This window comes from Dromaius novaehollandiae, chromosome Z (assembly GCF_036370855.1).
Source record: "Dromaius novaehollandiae isolate bDroNov1 chromosome Z, bDroNov1.hap1, whole genome shotgun sequence".
Taxonomy (NCBI): Eukaryota; Metazoa; Chordata; class Aves; order Casuariiformes; family Dromaiidae; genus Dromaius; species Dromaius novaehollandiae.
Genome location: NC_088132.1, coordinates 56594448 through 56615635, shown reverse-complemented (window position 1 = coordinate 56615635; position 21188 = coordinate 56594448). Strand labels below are relative to the sequence as shown.

At 43.6% G+C, this 21188-nt stretch overlaps 1 protein-coding gene across 6 annotated transcripts; it reads right to left on the bottom strand.

Annotated features, from left to right (window-relative positions):
• Window positions 1-6155: 6155 nt before the first annotated feature.
• Window positions 6156-18223, bottom strand: LOC112987078 (transmembrane protein 171). 6 transcript variants are annotated; one of them, XM_064501371.1, is made up of 6 exons: window positions 18075-18223; window positions 15260-15305; window positions 12221-12346; window positions 11015-11719; window positions 9649-9787; window positions 6156-6484 (listed from the first exon to the last, which is right to left on the bottom strand). In XM_064501371.1, exons 4-6 carry the CDS (start codon window positions 11643-11645, stop codon window positions 6253-6255), a joined length of 1002 nt encoding a protein of 333 aa, XP_064357441.1. In that variant the 5' UTR covers window positions 11646-11719; window positions 12221-12346; window positions 15260-15305; window positions 18075-18223; the 3' UTR covers window positions 6156-6252. The 6 variants fall into 6 exon arrangements, with proteins under 6 accessions (XP_064357441.1, XP_064357443.1, XP_064357442.1 ...); XM_064501373.1 differs by lacking the exon at window positions 12221-12346; XM_064501372.1 differs by lacking the exon at window positions 15260-15305.
• Window positions 18224-21188: the final 2965 nt, after the last annotated feature.

Sequence of the window (21188 nt, the reverse complement as noted above, 5' to 3'; positions counted from 1 at the left end):
AAGCCCGAAGTGAGGATACACTAGGATTGCTTATCTATATCTCATATAGTAAACAGACTGATTAATTGGATATTGAGATTTTCTGTTTCCTAATAGTTTCAAACTAAAGCAATTGCTGTCAGAGTGTTCTGATAGAATGTCTTTGTATAACTCCTTAAGGAGCAAAAATCTTCAACTACTCAGTCTGTTTTGATTAGCATAGCAGGGGAGTACAAGCAATACAGAGATTAATCCTCAGGTGGTAGAATGTATAATGCTATTTTCTGCTACTAATAGCTCTGTGGAAGCAAGTTTATCCTGGAATTTAAAAAGTAAAAATAGCCCTAGATCTAGAAAACACACCTTTTTTCAGACTGCTTCTTCAAAATTAGTAAAGGTGCCTTTAGTCTATTGTGCATGCTTATCTGTGCATATGTGCATATATGTGCATGCACAGTGTGATAACAATTCAGTTCTGAAATTGACTTCTTACAGAATTCAGTGTTTTCAGAATTGATGCTGAATGCAATTGCAGATGTATCTTTCTCTTCTCATTTGTCAGCAGATGGACCTTGAGGAATATTAGTGCTGGACTCCTTAAAAAGATATCTGGGAAGTTGCCAAAGTCAGTATTATGGCTGTTCCTAAAACTCTTCTGTTACTGAGGGCACCAACAAATTTTCCTACAAACGTACTCAAGATCAGGCCTTCCCTCAGAACCAGCGCTAGGGAACGTGCTGTGCACCACTTGATCAAAGCATTAGGGCGCAGAGTGTAGTGGTTTCATGTTACTACAACTAAATGAAAAAGCTCTGAACTGTTAGATAAGCTCTCATTATGGGTAATTATAGCCAAAACGAAGTCACCTCTATATTTGGTAAACTAAATGGAATGAATGTCTGTTATTGCTCTCTGCAAGTCATTTTTTTCCATACCATGAATCATTCTTGTCTCTGTTCACTGAATCTTCCAAGTTTTCCCACATCCTTTTTAAAGCAGTATTATATCATTATAGCTGTCTCACTAATGGCATATACAGATGTAATCTCACCTTTGTACTGTCATTGATTCAAGAGCTGCACAACCACTATTTGCAGCAGCATTGTGCTGGAGCACTTCTTCAGTCCCACACAATGATCCCTAGATGCTTGCTGGAGTCAGTGTGTTCCAAGTCATGTGTTGCATTATCTCATGGCTTACATTCTTTGTCACTGGCCTAGGACATATCTTACTGGTTGTCAAGCAAGTGGACTGTATAACTGGAGAGTACAAGTGATTTCTTCCAACACCGCTTGTCACTTAACTTTGAAAATGGGATGAAAAATATTTCTCAATATTTGGTGCAGTTGGATCTAAATTAAAATTCCACTTTTCCTTGTAAACTGCATGCCTTTGTCTTTAGGATGTAATATACTCTAACCCTTCCCATGTTTCTCCCATTGCATTACCGTGCTGCCTTCAGGTAGCTCTCAAGGTCTAAGAGATTACCAGATCACATTGATTTTTTAAGGCCAATACTTTGCTTTGCTGAGTGAATGGATATTCTGGGAACTCACTTAAAGATGCTGATTTACTAAATGAATCCCTTTTATCTAGAATAACTGCTAAACAAATTGAAGCAGTTTCGTAAAACCTAATGAATTGGCCTGAGTTGGTGAGATTTCTAAAATCTTTCTGATTTAGTTACAGTATGATTATTATGTCATGCAGAAGATTGCTATCAGTTTTGTCCTGCAGACAAATGGAAGACTACATCCCCACTATCTTCAGGTGATTCCCTGGCTCATTTCAGGATCTTTTTTCAAAATGGGTGTTGTTTTCAGATACCACTGCAGTTTTGTTCCAGTCTGCTTCAGGGACCTTACGCCTGAACCCAAGCCTCTCAGTCTAGCACTGCTTTGCTTTCTGTTCCTCAGCATAATTTTCCGCCACTAATGCAGTCTTCCCCTGCCATGCTTGCTGTTGGAAGCAGATTTTCTGTAGCACTCTGCACTTTCTCAATTCTCTAACCTGTTTCAAGAGTCATCCTAATATACACTGACAGGCCTTCACTTAATCCTTTTTTTCCTCCTCACCTTCTGCTATTGATTTTTACATAGTTGTTCACATTGTAAGCTTGTCTTAGTAAGGTTATATTTTCTTACATGCCTGTAATATAGTCAGGGACCTAGTTATAGAGCATTAAAAAGAAGCCATATAAAATAAAACTAAGTTATATTATGGTATTGCACATTGATCAGCTTTTAAAAGAATAGGTTCAAATCATCACCCCCCATAATGGGATATTCAGTTATAGGAAGATAGAGCAGCCAATGATTCTATTGAGAGGGACTTTTTCCTAGAGGAAGTATACTGTATTTGGCATCTGTAGTGAAAGATATGAATTATGTGTATTAAACTAGTACCTAAAGAACAGCCATGAGCAGGCCCCGTACCACAGCAATGCCAGCCTCAAAGAGTGAATATGCTGAAATGGGCAGGTTCAGCCGGCAGCCCAGAACCATATTCAGCCTACCAGGTGTTTTTATCTTCTCCTAGGGAATGCTACCTTGTCAGCAGGCCAGCCAAATTGAAGATATTTCCATAAGTAGGTACGTAGATTCATGTGTGTGATAGGGGAAGGAGCACAGATCTAGATGAAAGCTGGCACATTAGCTGCAGAAACACAGAGGTATTGACAGAAGTATCTGCCCGGACACAGAAATGACCCATGAGCATATAGACCATGACCATCCCTGTTCTGAAAGATATGATGGAAAAGGGATGGTGGGAGAGACGGAACAGAGCAATGAGTGAGGATAGCAACACCCCCCTTTCCCATGGAAGACTTTAAGGAAACAGCAAAGGACATGGGATTTTATTTAGAAGTTTGACTAATGGGAAAGCAGGAATCAGAGTTTCTCCTGTGCTTCAGGAATCTTTCAGATCTGCCTCCCTAAGGGCAGATCTACAAACCACAAAGGGCCAGGATGGGGGGGCGGGGGGGTGGGGTAATCTAAGAATGTATATGTGCAGCTGTCCTAATAATGCAGCATCATTTTAGAGACCTGTGCAATTTCAGTTTTTCAGATGAGTTAGTTTTTATGTTTTCTAAGTGGTGGTGATGCAGGAAGAAAGATTTATCTTAGGGAAGAGGCATCTATTCATATATTTGTGAATCCTTTTCATATCAAATGGTTGTAGTGTTCCAAACAAAAACAGAGCAATGTCAGTGCAGTCAGCAATGAAGATGTACCTTAACTTCACCTACAGAGGATAAGCAGTCCTTACCTCCCACTTTGCCTGTTTAAGTAAGTGGGAATCAGTAACCAACTTGATTTGCTCTCTAGCATTTGTATGTCAAGTTAAGCACTTTAGCTAACCTTAGGGCAGAAAGGGGGTTATAGCACCATTAGTGTGATAGTAAAGTATGTCACTTCCTCAATAAAAATGCTATTCAGTATTATTTTAAGCTACTTTTATGGTTTTACAAGGTGTTGCTTCCTTTCTAATATGGACATTTCACCCCTACTCCCCCCGTCAAAAATTCCTCTCACTAATGCTGTTCATCCAGTGGCAGTCATCAGTGGTGGAGGCAGATCTGCCAGCCTCTTAATCGCATTCTCTAACCTTGCTCAAATAGATGTTGACAACGCAGTAAGCAAATACTGTTGCCCTGGCTGTGTTAGTTCTCTGTGTTAAGCTGGTTATGGAGATGCACCCAGCACATCCAGTGAGTTTTAAAGGAATGACCCTCCAAGCAAAAAAGAAAGGATGCTTACACAGCTGTAAGTTGAACTATTTACTAAGTAACCTCTCAAAATGATATACAGAGAAATTCTGTATTCAAGCCTCTTTTTTTCTAGAGGTAAGTAACACCTACCCCTCTCTGTAAATTCAGATGTATTCAGTTGACTGGAGAGTCAGGCCAAGAGCTTTAAAAAGCATACTTTTCACAAAGGTTGTTTTTTTAGAAATGGAGTGATCCATCCTGGAGATTCTGCAGTAGAAGGTGAAAACACAGTAACACTGGAGAAAAATAGGAAGATTGTGTTTCATTTCCAGAGGACTCAGCTCGGAGTCAACTTATTTTACTTGACTTGTCTGGTCTCTTGGGTACACCTTGTGAACAACTGAATGAGCACAAAAGGTTAATAACATTACAGGTAGGAATCAGACATGACTTTTTTTTTTTTTTTTTTTTAAAGAAAAAAAGATTACAGCATACTTTAAAAACAAAGCTATCTCTGTTTTCATTAAGCACTCATTGATTTTTTGGCTTTTCAACAAATGAGTGCTCATCAGTAATGTAAACAACAACACAACAAAGCCCACATAGATCTTTGTCTGCATATGATTTTTCAGGTAAATACCCCAGCTTCTGCACTCATATAACAGCATGACAGAACCATAATCAGAGAAAAGTTCCTTTCACATCTGCAAGGCTTTGTATGCATGAAGCATGCAGGTGCCCACTGTAAGAAACCAGGTTAGGAACACAAGCATTAAAAAAAAAAAGAACAAAAGAAAAAGCAAACCATAGCTTTGATTCGGAAGGCATTTAAGGAACAGCAACCTTTAAAAAAAACTACTTACAAAAACTTGAGGGAAGGAAGAAGGGGCAGAAAGCATGCTGGCTCTTATGGATCCCTGTCTTCAAATGTCATTCCATGGACATTTTCCATGGCTGAGTCATGCCAGTCTAATCAGCTCCCACATACTAAATCCCTCTCCCTGCTGTGCTTGCTCATTACTCTGCATGCATCAGCCCCCCAGCTCTATTGCTGGCTAAATATACCCCCTCACCAGCTTGTTTGGTTTTGTGTGGCCCCACAAAGAGCCATCCCAGCACAACTGAGGGAACAGTGCAGAGATGGAAGTAAATGGCCAAAGGCAGGAGTTCCTAAGCATCTCTGAAGAACTGCGCTGGCAAGAGGCATGTTCACAGAAGATGACATGAGGTACAGAGTGCTTAAATCAAAGCTTATTCTGCTGCAGTCAGGTTCCCCAAAATTCAGCATGGTAAAACACAAGTCTTGCTATAGTTGAGGTCCCAGAGCATGCAGGTGTTCAGGAACTTGGTCAAATGAGATAGAGATCACTCCTGTAAGACGTTTTCACTGTGTTAAGTTCACCTTGCAGAACCAAGCCCAAACGGTAGCTCTGTCACCTTCTGTTTCAGGGCACAAAACCAGGTGAGTTGTTCTCAAATCAGGGGGTTGCAGCAGGATTCAGACCAAGTCATAAGGTGTCAAAGGTTAGCAGCAACTCTGTTCCTGCTAATTATCCTTTTCTACTAGCAGAAAATCCTTCAATCCAGGAATGGGTGTAAACATTCACAAAGTGGAACTAGAACCTGTTCTCACCTACTCATCCTGGAAGAAGGGAGCTACTGCTAACTAAGGGGGTTGCACAGACAGATGCGCTAAAAGAGGGTTGTATTTCTCAGAGGTCTGAGAAGTGCTGTGTCAGTTAAAAACGTGCATTGCCTGCATTTCCATGAAAGAGCCATTTGCTGATAAATAATCTCTGCTCCTGGAAAATACTGTTGTTAAATGGAGCTCACTCTCACAAATAAATCAGTACTGCTTGTATAAACCATGAGTGATGATATATAATAATAGTAAAATCCCCATGAAATCACTCATTACCACAGTTAAACTGTTAGCTTATTAACTACCCTCAGCTTTGCCTTAGGGCTCTTAACTGATGGCTAAAACTGATTTTCAGGGGGATTATACTTACGTAATGACCAGAGAGAGTCTAAATTAAGCTGTGTTTGTTACCAGGCAGACCAAAAAGTACACATTTAATTCTCCATATTTGCCCCCCATCTTACAGATCCCTCTATTCATGATGCTGTCAGACTATATATAAAGTCAGTAACTTTGCAAACAAGTACTTTCCAGAAAAGTCATACAAAAATAGAAATAAAAACACTTCCTTATTATTTCTTTTTTTGTAGCTCCAACCAGATTTAATTAAAATAAGCAAAAAATTCTCTACTTAGTGCCTCCATTATATAAAGAACAACTAAAATTAGAAACTAAAGCTGTAACGGAACAAGATGAACATTTGACATTATTGCAGTGATCTGAATCTCTTCAAACCATTTGCTCAGAAGCCCAGCATTATCTAATATTTCTTGAAAACGCAAATTCATCATTTATGCTTTCTAATGAAAAATTAGACACAGCCAACATTACTGCTTTTATTATAAAATGTAAATAAAATTAAAAATCTTAAATCTGAGTGTACAATTTCATTTAAAAATGAAGTCTAGTTGACACTTCTCTATGAGCTAGTGTCAGATGTAGCTAAGGAAACAGACGAAGAAGATGAAGAAGAGGATGGAGAATATTCATTATTTGTTATTGATGCTTCTTTTTCTTCATATTTTGGAGGCGATTCAGAGGAGAGATACAGCATTGGTAAAATATCTGAAGGTGAACTGCTGCCAGAAATTGTATATATGGTTTCACAGTCTCTAATAGCAAGTGTTCTTTCATCATCTGCAAGTTGTAATCTATAAAACACAAAATTGCATATTAGTATAATTCACTTTTCTACAGGGAGCAAAATTCCACTTGACTTATAAAAGCATACATGCATGCACACACTCCGTAAAACACCCCTAAGCAAAGAACTTGCATAAGCATTAGGATTTCATACTACGGGCTTCATTATGAGTCATGTAAAAGTTACATTATTCAGAGGGGAAGGGCAAACAAGCTCTCTTCTAGCCTCTTACATCGCCAACCACAGGATGGCTTATGGTATTAGCTGCTTCTGGCAGGGCTATCTCACAATCTCATTTATTCTTCTTCTGATCCTTTGCTCCTAACGTAGCCTCCTTTTTGTAGTCTGCAACATCCATGCTTTCCTCTTCTCTTACGAAATACTGTTTCTAGTTATAGAACTGCATCACTAAAATCACAATCCTTTGTACTTGGAGATCTTAAATGAAAGGTAACTTGAATTTTTCATTAAGCTTTACAGCAATCCATGAGAGGCATAAGGAGTGGCACTCCTGCTCAGAGCCAGAGAAACAGAAGCAACTACACAGCAATGGGCTGCTCAAGCTCACAGTGACAGTCAAGGACAGAAGCCAGGTATTCATTGTCTTCCTCTAACCATCATAACTGGATCCTGATCATCTGCACTGGTGCTTCTCTGGTAGCCGGATCATTTCACCCTGGAGCCAGGCAATAGCTGCCTCATACCCTCATGACTTGCTCCTAGAGCTGATTCATACCTTTCTGTGTACATCTGTGCCTCCACAAATACTGCCTGAGGAGCAGGAATGCAGCATAGTCACCTCATCTTTAGTGCTGTTATTGGTGTGTATGTTTAAGGAGAAAGAAGAGTCCAGTCAGGGACCCTCAAGAGAACATGCTGCAGGACACAGTTCTGAAGCAGTATATAAGAGTGCAGGAAAAAAGGAACCACTCCTGGGATCAGGCCGTGACCCAGCCTCCTGCAAGCTTCAACACAGCCTTCCCTACAGCACTTGCTGACAGTACATGGGGCAATAGACAGAAGAGGCAAATCTCAGTTGTCCAGTAACCACCCAGCTGTGAGACCAGCACTCCTCTCCAGAACCTGGGATCTTCAACCATGGCACTAGGTTACGAGGAATGAGGCCACTGCTTCTCCTCCAAGACAGGAGTAGACAGGAGGAAGGAACCAGTTTGCCACAGTCATGATGCCTTAGCTGCTACCAGGTGCTGAGCCATGGCAGAACATGGCTGAGGGGGACACCCAGAGGCAGTGTCAACTCACAGGTTATCTGTAAGGACCCTGGAGAGCAGGAAAGGGTGATAACTGGAACACCCCAGCCACAGACCACCAAAGCAAGAGCTCCATGGTCTCCACATCCAAGGTTGAAGTGTTTTGTCTCTACTAGAAACATGTAACCCACTAGAAATTGCCCCAATGTGCTGGGCTGCAAACTACCTCTGTGGGTACATATGCTCATGATCCAGAGAAGTCCAGACAGGTATGATTGAGTTGCTCTCATACCAGACAGGTATGAGAGCATGATGAGTTAATGGGGTCATACATGAGACTTTGAGCATTGACAGAGGACATTCTTGGGTTGAAGCAACTGATCCAGCCACAAGAAATTATGTAGGGAAAGAGGTGAGGGGAGAAGGGGCACCTGGTATAGTACCAGCAGGGAGAAGCTCACAGGAAGGCTGAGTGTCATAAGACTAGCTTTTTTTGCCTCATCTCTCCCCCTCTCCCCTTTGCTTTTCCTTTTTCAGAGCAGGATGTGCTCTATGCTCTTTTTTGGTATGTGTGGTTTTCTTTCTTCTTCTGCTAGCTCTAAGTGTCCTCATATTGCAATAATAAATGAGCTATGTTTTACAGCTCAGAGCTGACATATTACACTCACAATCTAAAAGCAGGCAAAGGCTTTTGCACTTGGCAAAATGAAAAATCTTTCACAGCAATTTGTGCCTCATCACAGGAGTCACTAGCTTCTGGAAAGTGTTTTTGCTTAATCAGCCCCATCACTCTCACATTCCCCTCTGCCCTCATCATCCTGAATTAGCACGTGTAGAGCACCGAGCAGAAGAACCAGATTCCCATCAGATTTGTACAAACAAAATACTCTCACAGGAACAATTTAAGTGGAAAAATGGTGGACATGAAGTATGTATGTAGTTAGGGTTTAATCAGCACAAGCCATCAACTTCAAGCTGAACCTCAATCAGTGGGAACCAAGCATTGTCTCCCTTCCCTAGATGTTAGGTGTGTGATCTTTCTTTCCTGTTTGGGAGCCATCCCAAACACACTAGGAGAATCTCTGCACTGGTAGCCAGAGAGTCAGTCATTTTTTGATGGATGGTTTTATTGTGGGTATGGTTCCCCCCTCCCCTCCCAAATCACAGAGGGAAAGATGACCCTCCAAGTTCCTGCAATACAGACAATGCTTGAATCAGCAACACTTGCCACCTGGGCTTGGTGGTGGCAGCATCTAGCTTGTCACCTATACTCAATATATAGAAGAGTGGTTGCACTGAGGCTGCACAGGGCAGGGGGGGCAAGGTCTATCTTGATATGCAATGGCATTGCAACTCCCCTTCTCAAGCACCATGGAGCCTCCTGCTCTTCAGTGTAGTGCATTATTTAATCACGACACAGCCCCAGCAGGAACAGGTCAGGCCAGCAAGGACCTTTCCCTAAGGCAGTGAGGCACAGGTCCCAGCAAGAACAGGACATGCTAGAATGGCTCTCCAAGGGGTGCGGGGCCTGGACACAGGTGTCATGCTCAAGCATCCACTGGTCAGGTTGTGCAGAGGGTTCCTAATTTCCAGCAGTGTGGGTATCATACTACTGGGGCACTGCTGTCAGGGGCACCTTTTCTTGGGCAGTCCATGGAAGTAATCTACTCTAAGAATATGTAGATAAGGCCACTGATTTTAGGCTCTCTTTTCACTTCAGAAGTTCTTTTCAGTTATAATCTAGTAAGAATTTAATCTCCCTGGGGGTACTTTGGTTTTGATTCCCCCTTTGCACAGGATATTTTAGTGTCAGTTATAGTAAGGTATCTGAGAAGCCCAGTGATGCATAAGAATTTGTAGTGCCTAGTAGAGAGAGTTAATTCAGTGATTATTTAATAACATTGTTTTAGATACCTTGAGAAACATCTTGGATTTCCAGAGATGAACAAAAGAGTCTTACCCATCAGTGAAGATAGTGTGGTATGGTGGAGGATTTTCATCTGCGGGCAAACCGCTTGACATAAGACGAGTCACAGGTGGTGACAGAGAGTCAGCAAAATAAGGAGGTGGTGGAGGTGGGAATACCATTACAGCATCACCTGGGGGGAGGAGAAAAAAGCCCCCACCCACTAATTACTACCCCTGAAAAAACAATCAGCAGCACTGTTTATCCTAACTGTATCCTAGAAGAAAAAGTTTCCCATCTTTGGTATTACAGTATCTGTACTTACCCATCTTTAAGTGCAATGATACTACATATAGAACTGCTATATTCTGGGCTACAGAAGTACATGGGAAGTGCATTCAGAAACAAAATTATCCCACAATAGAGATGTATCATATTCATAAATGGAAGATTTCATCTAGAAAATACAACTATGGGGGGGCAGGGGGGGAAGTGTTCCATGTAGCTACAAGATGCTACTCTCTTCACTGTTGGCTGTCTTCAGAAGCTGGATGTGCAAACCACATCATTTCTGCTGGCTTACTTTAAGAATACGCAAGTATTAGTTTTCCTCACATATCTAAAACAGGGCTTTTTATAAATGTCCACACCTATTCCAGTGTGGACAAAAATATTAAATTCATTAATTTTTCTGAAACTGACATCAAACCTTCACCTTCTCTGCAAATCATCAAGTTACAGGTCTGTACATTGGTTTGACAGGCAGAAAAGGCAAGAATTGTGCATAATGGACTTCAGTTCTAGTCAGTCAGATGACAACTGAGCAATGCTAAGACTGACTCATTACTCTTTCTGAGAACTAGAAAGCTATCAGAGAAGTCTGTACACAGAATGTGTTCCTGGGGTAGTCAATGCAGTGTAATATGCAGGGGAGCATCTCCTGCTAACATAATGCTTTCATTCAAGTATCATGCAATTAACAGCAGCATCTTGCAATTACATCTCACTGATGGAAGATGTGGCCATTATTCAGGGAAATACGGTATACTGTACAGGAATCAGATTCTCCTGTTCAAGAGGTCAATAGAACTCAGTAAGTCTTGAATATAGTCATAGAAGTCATTAGACCTGTGATTTACAATGTCAGCTACAGTCTCTGGAAAAGGAATTAGGATTGGGCTCATTTGTGCTAGACTACATGGTTTCATTTGCACAGACATTCAGATGTTTCTTTTAATGCCAAAGGAGCAGTTTTATCTTTAAGAAAAAGATAACGGAAGTGATCTTTTGGGAAAACATGCAAGATTTTGTCTTGTTTGACATGCCAGAATTGAGACATGTAGAGCCAATACAAGTAAAATCCACCAGAGGTAAATTGTTTGTGGAAAAAAAATTCAAAGTTCATGCATTATTCACCCACCTACTGTAACTTGAAAAGATTCAGGACTCTGAGGATGTTCTTCATTTTCACATGATTCTCCGTTGAGATTTAAGTTTTGTTTCTTTTTAACATGAGCTATCACAAAGAAACACAACCCAGTGAGCACAATCAAAGGGCCCATGATTTGCAGAGACAGGAATCCACAGCCCTGCAGGTCCACCTCAGAGCTGCTGGTGTAGTTGTGCTGTGCACCCTGCCAACCGGGGCTGCAGCCGGGAACCCAAATGCCGAGGATGCTAATTAGCATTCCACTAGTTAAGAACAGGAATCCAAAGATAAGAAACTGGGCAAACTGACAGCTCCCTCGACAAAACACAAGGCTGTATACCTGCTCATTTTGCAATTGTCTCTGCCTTATATAGAGCCTAGCCCTTGATCGTGCCAATAAAACACAAACTAGTCCAGTTACAGCCAGCAGAGGCCCAGCAGCCTTGAGGACCCCATTGCAGTCACTGAAGGTTCCAGATGGGCATGACTGTAGGATAAAGACTGAAAGCAGGAATCCAGCACAGAGCAGGACAGCTCCAAAAACAAAAAGGAAAAAAATAAGTTTTCCATGATGTCCATTATTTCCTTCACCTCCTGGTACAGGAACAGCCCCTGGATACATCACAAGAGAATCTCCTCAAGTAGATGATTTTTTTTTTCCCTGATAGCATTCAGTGACAGAAAACTACAGTAGATCTGTGAACACAAAAAAACAGAAGTCAAAAGGAGAAAACAGTGGGACTAACTAGTTTATAATATTCACTCTTGTAAATAGACTACACAGACTACTAGAATTGGATCTCCTTCATATATTCTGTTTTGCAATATCTCTGTTATTGAATAAAGGGCCTAATTAAGTTTGCTGTCATTGAAAAAAGATGGAAGGACAACATTCGTTTTACAGTTAGACTAAAAACCACTGTAATATCCTTGCAATTACTGTTGGACAGATAAATTGTTTCTTTAGACATACAGTCTTATGGTCAAACCAACATTATTTTCAAGGGCTGAATCTTTGCAATAAGGAGAGACTAGCTTTCCTCTTGAAAAAAAGGAAGCTGGGAGAAGGTTTTGTAGTGAATTTCCAGGAGGTGACAGCTGTCACTGAAGAAAGGGAACTGGAAAATACACAGTTGAGAGAAAGAATCAGTACTGATGACTACTAGACTCTAACCATAGAAATCTTCTAATACATACCTTTTCAAAGCATATAAATCTTGCTTCTCCTTCACCAGGCAAGAGACTTTTCAGCCTCTCTCCCTAAATAGATTCCTGTCCTATATAACTGCAAGAGCAAGGACAAAGAAGATTTTTGGTCCTGTTCTGAAAAGATAAAAAAAGAAAGCAAGCCATGCTAAATAAAGACTGCATACTTTAAGTCTCACTGTTTTTGTGATCAGAGCTGGTAAGCATATTGCTACCACACTTCCTTTGGACTTTCCCTGCTCTCAAATCCTTTGTATGGGCTCCAAGAAAACTTTAAAGAGTAATATAGCAAAGGTGGTTCCCAGAAGGCTTCTAAGCGTATAAGCCCATAAGAATCTAGATTCAGAAGCAAGACAAAAGAAAACAGAGACTAGTGCTGAGGCCAAAACAGTTGTGTGTGCAGGGTAACGTGCACAAGAAGTCTGCTAGATGTGGACAAACAAGGGCAGGGGAAGCCCTGACAAAGTTAGAGGAGCCTGCTCTAGCAAACAGAGCTCTAGCAAAGTTTTCTGCTGCTTACCCATGAGAAGTTTGTACTTCTCTGACACTGGCCTACAGGGATTGGATGGTTACCTGTACCCTATACCACAGTGGCTAGCAACCAACGGGATCTCTCTCCAAGAAGCTACCATCTACAAAAAGCTAACCAGAAACCCAGGGGAATTCCAGGCTATGGAAAATAGCACATCTGGCTGGACCATGAGAAAGCCACCTCCTGTCCAGAGTAGAAGGGAAAGTAGTCAAGATTGCTTTTATTTAAAAGCCAGCCCATATTGCAGTATTTAAACATGCCTTTCTTCCCCTCACCAGCATCTTCCAGGACAGATTTCTTTGTATGTGACTTGGATATGTCAGGAAGGATATGGGGACTGGAGAAGTGTGTCAGAGATGGAAGTAGGCATTTAGTTTAATTGCTGCTGTTTATTAGTTAACCTTCAGCTTTTCCTTTACCGGCTTCTACTGCCCTGCTCCTAATTCAGACAATTGGAAGCTGAAAGTCAAGTCAGACTCCTCCTCACACACACCTCAACAACAGTTATTGCACAAGAAAAACAAAGCATTCTGTGATTTCTGGAAGTGAACTGCTGAACATGTGTCTGCCACAACAACACGCTCCATGTTACTCCCCAGTAACTGCAGTACCCCACAGGGATGAAAACAAAACAAAAAACCCACTATGCTTTAGTCACTCAAATACATAAATATCTGTATGCAACACAAGGCAATCCATCAAGTCACTCTTTTACATAGTCACCTTTAAGAGCAGGGCCCTGTTTAAAGAAATGCATAGACAAACACACACAAATGTTGAAACCATCAGGTGTTTTACTGCTAAGCATCAAATTGGACCTCTAACAGCATGAGAGAAAGCAGAGAGCCGCACCCAGGTAAAACACACAGCAAATGCAAGACTGGAAGGGCAAGGAAGCAGGCTGCTCCACACAAGAAAGCTGTTCTGAGGCTGCTGCTGCTGCTGGGAAGCACAAAGTATCTCAGAGAGAAAAAGTAAGGGACCTGCCTTAATGCAGCCCGTTATTCTGATCAGTTAATTTGTAAACAGACTAAAGTATGTTAAGTATTTCTTCACTATTCTGAGTGCAATCATTTAGACTGGTATGAGAAACTGATAGATGAAGCTTCACTGGGGGTGGGGGGAAGAGACGCACACTATAAAGAGCATTAGAGAGCACAGCCTATCAAGAAAGAGACATTAAAAAGAAATTTTGATAAATTTTAAACTGAAGACCTTTACCTAGGTTTACTGTCAATACTGCATGATTTTGAGCTCATTTGAGGGCTGTATTTCTGAACACAGAAAATGGACTATGTTGGTCACTCCTCCTTCCTTGATTCTGCTGGTCTTTCCCAAGTTATCAGAAGCAATTTTATTAACTATACTGCATACACTCCCCGATGTCTAGAAAGTTCCCACCATTTTCATAATCGATCTAATGCGGTTCAAAGTCATTGACCTACCAATATAGGCACAGAACTGAGTAAAGCTCTGAAATACAAAAATCCCATTTGCAGACATGGCTGTCTTAAGATGTTTTTCTGTTGAGGCACGTTAACCATTATAACAACAATACACTATAATTAGAGAGAAGTCTGAATCCTTTTCTTTGCAATTCCCTCTAGGGAAGAGAACATGGAAATAAGTACAAGTTAATTAGGACAAAAGGAAACAATGTGAAGTGAAAAAATATTCAGTGTTTTAGCCTTTCAAAAACCCCAAAAAACAGAGATTTGTTTTTGTTGCTCCAACACAGTGCCTGCTTCTCTTCCACTAATCTTCTTGTTATGAGATTAAGTTAAAACACACATTAGAAATGAAGCATGTGCATATTTTCTTAATTCTTTCATGCCACAAAAGAAGGAACATTGAGAACAGCCTGTTGTGGCTTTGAAGATGAAAGACACAGATTTTATGCTGCAAAATCCAAAGGAGGACTAATTTCATTTACACTACCACCAAATTTTAATAGTAAACTCAAGGAAAGATTAAGCTTTTCTTGAGTTTCAAGAAAAAGCACTGTAAGAAAGATGTAGGCCCTATATTGACTATATGTTTGAAATACTTCCATTAGATCAGATGTCTCCACATACACACATAAGAGAATACTCCCTGCATATTTACATATAGCTTGAGAGCAGGCATGGAAACACCAGGTCAGAAAGTACAAGAACAAAGTTCAGCAGAATGGAGGCAGTTAAGCATGAGGGATAGAGAACTGAAAACACAGCTTGTAGAGGAAGTCTGGTTATGAGCTTAACTTGCATGATACAGTGCTTTATGTTTTTGTAATTCTGGCCCATGCCAGATAGATAGAACAGGAAATAACACCCAGTTAGTTGTATTAAGTGTTATTTTTGTGCATAACACTCACACTATGGACAACTCCAGGAATTTAAAAATATATTTTTAATTATGAAACTGGGACTTTTTGTTTTCTAGTTTGAGCCTTCAGGGCTCATATTTTCCAAGATTTCCACTGCAAACATCAGGGCTATAAATTTACTCTCCCTTACCCATATGAAATTTGAGATCCTCATGCGGTCAATATGAAGTCAGGAACTGAGGATTAAAGGAAAAAAAAAAAGTATTGGAAGTAGTAAAACAGTTCTGTCCCTCTGTTTTGTTTCCCAGACCAGGCCCCATTCGTGCATGTAAGAAGTATCCACATCATTGCTAACAGAAGGATTAGGTCTAATCTGTGTAGTCATCTATTAGAAAAAATAATAATAAAAAAACCCCACACAATCTGTTTTAGTCCACAGTGGCAAGCCCATTAGAAGCCACAAGCCATTCTTTCCCATCATTTTCTATTAAAATGCCACCCCCAGTAGCAATTTAAAAAAATCGGAAATATGGGGGGGAGTTGCTGCTGCCACCATTCTGTGATTCCCTCCCCCCCCCCCCAAGTTTAAAATTAAACAATGAATACTGATAGGACAAGCTACCTAGAGGGAAAAGTCCTCTCAACTTCAATCGGTGCAGCTGCCTTTTCAAAACTCTAATGGCTCTCCACTTCCTCCTTTCACTCCCTAGTATATCCAGTTTCCTTCTCCACTCGCACCTCTACCCATTCCATTTTTTGTTCATTATTGTATCACAGTTTTTTCCCCTGGATCACACTCTTGACAGTCAGCGGGAGCTTCTTTCCACAAGCACAGCTAGTCAAATTAAAACAAACTGGAGTTTGCCATCTCCTTCACCACACACCTCCCTTCCTCCAAGATGTTTTTAATCACTTAATGAAAGACTAGGGGGAAATGCCAGCTAGCTTGACAGGATGTACTTTCAATTTTCTACTTTCAAATACCAGGAAGTTTCAAATAAAATTATTAAGAATACAAACACTGAGAAGTTTTCAGGTGCCAAATATATTCAACTGGTCATCTTGTGTATTCAGTCTCTAATTACTGCCTGACATTCATCTCATGTTGCATACAACTCTGATATCCCAGGGGGAGGATTTTCAAAAATGTAGAAGCTTTGCAAAAGAGATTCCTAAGGAGCCAGTGGATGTCACAGACAAAACTGCTTGAACGGGTTGACAAAACGATTATATTGGCTCAGTATAAGAGGGTAACACTACACTGTTACAAGTAACAGTTGCAGGTGGGACAGGAATGAATGTCTGGAAAAGCAGAGGAAGGCAGCTGCAGTGGAAGTTCCAGAAAGTGGGATGGATCCTGCCAGTGTCCAGAAAAGTGTGCATCAGGGATCCTTCTCACCACAAACTGGCTAAGCGTCAGGGACTCTGACCTGTGCCCAGCACACAGCTACACTCCTTGAAGAAACTGCCAGCTACTGTCCCTGCAGGCCACAAGAGAAAAACGGCTAGAATAAAGGCTGGTCCACGAGTGTTTCCCACTCCCTTCTCTGGTGGGGAAGAGAGTCCTGACCCCAATGCCAGTGTTGGACACAAGGACCCCAGAAGGGTGCTGGGCTACACAAAGGCATTTGTAAAGCATAGCCTAGTAACTGACTGGTTGGGTGCCATGCGGACAGCCGGGGCAGGACCCAGACTCAGCAATGAGCTCCCAGGGGCTGTGGGTGGGTGGGGTCTTTCACAGGACATGCTAGCAGCATGCAAGTGAGCAAAGCATCTTGTTTCCTGGAGTACCTTTGAGGAGACTGGGGAGAAGGTAGATGGAGGTGAGGTCCATGCACATGGTTAAAACCAAAGCTGACTTTTTCCCCTTCAAACAGGTGACACCAGATAGAGCAACTTCTAGGAGGGTCTGTCCCATGGGGCTGAAGTGCATGGAAGTAGCAAAAGGTACAGGCAAAAAGACTTAGAGATCTTTGAGAGGACATGATTGTGACCATCAGGAGGACACAGGACTGGATGTTCCTCAGAGCCTTCCCATCTATTTTTTTTTTCTTTGCAGCTGGCCTGGGGCACTAAGCCACAGCCAACTCACAGACAAGTAAAACACTACCTCTTTGGGAAAAGCACTGTATCACAAAGGACCCCTTTCCATGCTCCAGCACATCAGGCACGCACTCCTCCAACGCGCTGCAGTGACTGCAAAAGAGCAGGTCCTGTGCAGCAGCAAGCAACATGGCAGGGGAGCCTGCGTGGGGACAGCACATCTCCCCACCAGCGCCCCAGCCACCGGCAGCAGCTGGGGATCGCACGCCAGTGGACTGACTCGCACAGGCCCTGCTGACCACTCCATGCTCAGCAGAAAGGAGGGATGCGCAAACGTCGCTGTGCCGCGGTGAGGAGGGGCAGGAGGCTCGCCTAGGCCCTCCCGGGAGCAGAAAGAGGCTTTTCCCACTCCAAGGCATTTATGTCCGAGATAAGTGATACAGGCAGGAACAGCTGCGGCTCCTCTCTTCAGCCACCATTTGGGGAGGGTTAAAGACACCGTAAGGCCGGCAGCAGAGCAGCCTGCAGCCACCGAGCCGCTGTTGGCAGGCACGGCGTCAAAGGCAAGGCAGAGCCGCCTCATCTTCCCCAGCCTCCTCCTCACCGAGGTCACCGGCGGACGAGCCGCCCCCCAGCACGCACCTACCTCCCGACAGCGGCGCTGGTTCGCAGAGACGCCCCGGTCTCGCCCCGCGCCGGCGGCCCCCGGCTCCGCTGAGCGAGCCGGCCCGGCCGGGGCAGCCCCGCGCCATGGCGCTCCGCGGCGGCGGCACGCACCGGGCTGGGGTCGCGGCGCTGCGCCAGCCCCCGGCCCGGCGCCCCGCGGCCGCCACTGGGGAAGAGCAGGCAGCAAGGGCGCGGGGGCGCCCCCCTCCCCAGCGGCGCCCGGCCGCCCCCCTCCCCAGCGGCGCCCGGCCGCCGTGCCCCAACGCCCCTCCCCGCGGCCGCCGGGCGCCCCTTACCTGCCCGAGGCGCGCAACACCGCGGCGGCTCGGCGGCGCCGCTATTTAAGCACCTGCGCCCGGCAGCGCGCACCTGGGCCGGGGCAGGGCGGAGCCGCGGCCGAGCCGTGCCGGGGGGCGGTGGCGACGCGGCTGCAGCACCGCCTCCGCCCGCCCGGGCAGCTCTGTCCCGCCCCGCCGGGGCGCTGCCGCGCGGGAGAGGGCGGCCGCTCTGCTCCGCGTGGCCGTGGCGGTGCGTCGCCTGCTGCGCGCAGGCCCAAGAGCCCCCGCGGGCTGCGGCGGGGCCTTGCCCGCTGCCCCGGCTGTGGGGTGGCGCCAGGCGGCACCATATTGAGGAGGTGCGAGGCGGCGCCATGTTGGTGGCGTTCCTTGAGGGCCGGGTAACCCGCCGCCGCCGGGGGCTGGGGCCGGCCGAGGAGGCCTAAAACCGGTTGTAACCCGCCTCTGAGGCGATGCGAGTTCGTTGCATCCTGGCTGGGAGGTTTCCAAGCCGATGAGTCCAGTCCTGGAGGTGTGCGTACATGGCCAAGGCCTGGCGTTGCCTGACTTACTGCTGTGCTACAGGTGAGGCAGATGAGCAGCGCCTGCAAGGAGATTGCACTCCACCTCCCGTGACCGGGTCCTTTCTTTTAGTTGCTTTAGCATTACTGATGGGCTCATGTAACTGAATTCTCTTGGACTGACTTGCTGGATTTTGAGGTGTATTGAGGTATTTCCAGGGGTGAGGCTAGGGGAAACAGCATTTCCCCTCCTCCCCCCATTTGGGTAGGACTGCCGACCTTTTCTCTGAAGGGTTGTGTCACTGTGCCCTGGAGCAGGGGCTCGTAAACGCGAGGCCTTTGAGACCAGAGGGCCTCTTGCCATTTTTCTGGAAGGCTAATATGAACAAGTTACAATATAACCATTTAAGAAAACCACTTCAGTACTCCTGGAAACTTGCTAGGCGTTACAGCCAGACCAAGTCTAGCCAAGTTTAGCCAAGTTTTGGATTTCCTTCAGTGGAGAGCCAGCTCAGCCACTGGAAGTGGAAAAAGATGGTTTCCATCTGCCCAGCCTGCTAGGTACAGGCAGCGGGGAGGGGGACGAGAGCACCGGAGTGAGCAGGAAGCTGGGGAGGAAACGTGAAGAAAAGCAGGAGTGGCTCTGCGAGAAGATGAGGCACTAAGGAAGGAAGGTGGGGATGTGCCTGTTTTAAGTGAATGCTGCTGTGACTGGAACTGAACGGTAACGAGGCTGTGGCAGCCCTCTGCTGAGGTCCAGACTGGTAACTGGTGTGTTGTGAGGGGAGCAGGGAAACCTGGTTTTATGTAAGTCAAAGTAGAGGAGCCAGAATAGGAGTGAAAGGTGAAGTGGTGCACAGGAAACTGCTGGCAGGAGAAAAAGGGAGTGGGTTAAAGACTCGTTTAATAATGAAACAGTTTGACTAGAGGCTGAGGGAAAGTGGGGTATGTAGATTTTTAGAGGGGATCTGGATTTGGGTAAAGAACTGGGGAAAGACTGAAATGGGATGAGAAACCAAGGAGTGGGGACTTGTTAAGTATGAGAACAGATGTGCGGTGTGGGCAGGAGCTGGTGTTGGGGTTGGAGGGCCTCAAGCTGTCCAGGTTAGAGTTGAAGATTCCTGGATGTTACTGGTCCTCTGCTGTCTTTAGGGTCTTACCCCCCAACTCAGCTACCACTGGTTCAAAGGTGGGATTCAGGTGCTGTAGTAAAGAGTTTCCCTGTAAGGAGAGACTGGAATAACTTGCATATTCAATGAAGAGTGAAGTATTTCAGTGGAAAAAAGGAAGGGGGGAAAAAAGTGCTTGAAGAGAACAAGAGAAAGTAGGGACTGTTTGTTATGAACACCAGCTGAGGCTGAAGCCTTGCAAAGGGAGAAAGAGCATCAAAATGTATAATCATACTATTTTATGATGTGTGAAAGCAGTGACACAAGCAGATTTAATTACATTGTGTGGTCATTTTCTAATATCTAACTCTAGTTCTATTGTTCTTCCAGCCTACAGCTTTAATAATAAAACACTTCTGTAGTAAGTATGTTGTGAGACTAAATCATTTTCAGCTGTCTGTTATGATCCTTAAGTGAGAGGACAATTGCTGTGTTGGGTTATGTTACACTGTGTGTTCTCTTTCTTTACTTCTTATGTAAAGTGCTTTGCTACCACATTAGCCTAACATTTCTCAAATAAGAGTGTGCATATAAAATTCTTAAATTTAAGAAAAGGAGAAAAGAAAGTAATTATTCTTGTCAAAAGGTAACAAGTTGGTGTATAGCATCTGTTTGCAAATGATTTCTCTCTCTAAAGTTTGTCATCAGCTTTTCCTCTTCATCTGCAACTTGAGTTTTTTGTGGTGTTGGGCTTCAGGATTTGACCCCAGTGAAGGGAGAACTGATTTCAAGAATGTTTTATGGCTCATTTTTCAGTTCATAAGATTCAGACTCAACCTGGTTTGAGTTTTCAGTGGCTTAAGTGGATGCTGATTACTGTCATGTGACTACAGTCATAAAACTTGCGATCTTGAGCCATGTCTTGTGATTTAAGAGAAGAATTTTATTTTTTAACTGGGCATTACTGTGGGTTATGCATATCTTAATTCTAGATCCTAAGTGTCAAAAAAGGAGCTAAAATGATTTCCTCTGTACAGGAAAGTACTGAGGGCATTGTCTGTGGAAGGTCTGGACATAGTTTTAAGAAGGTCATATTTTAGATGTTGATGCTAGTGGAGAAAGTAAGGTATTTCAGACTGGCACGGAAAGCACTCCCGGAGGTGTGGAAAACTACAGTGCACTCTCAGCTAGAGCATGAAAGGGAACCCAGAATTACCGGAAAGTTATTGTTCTTGAAACAATTTCTGGAGTTGCAGTCAGTGACACTTGTGAAGACCCCGACAAGACAGATTTCCATCTGGGATGATAAACAGGGAAATGCAGTTGTTGATATTATATTGGGTGGGAATTAGTTAAGACTGTTGTGATGGAAGCCATAGCTTAAAGCAACAATGTGATTAAATATAAACTAAAATTACTTAACTAAGTTTGTGTTCCTCATTTAATGATTTTTTTTTTTTAATAGCAAACATTTATAAATGGCAAAGCCATTTATATGGTTTGGA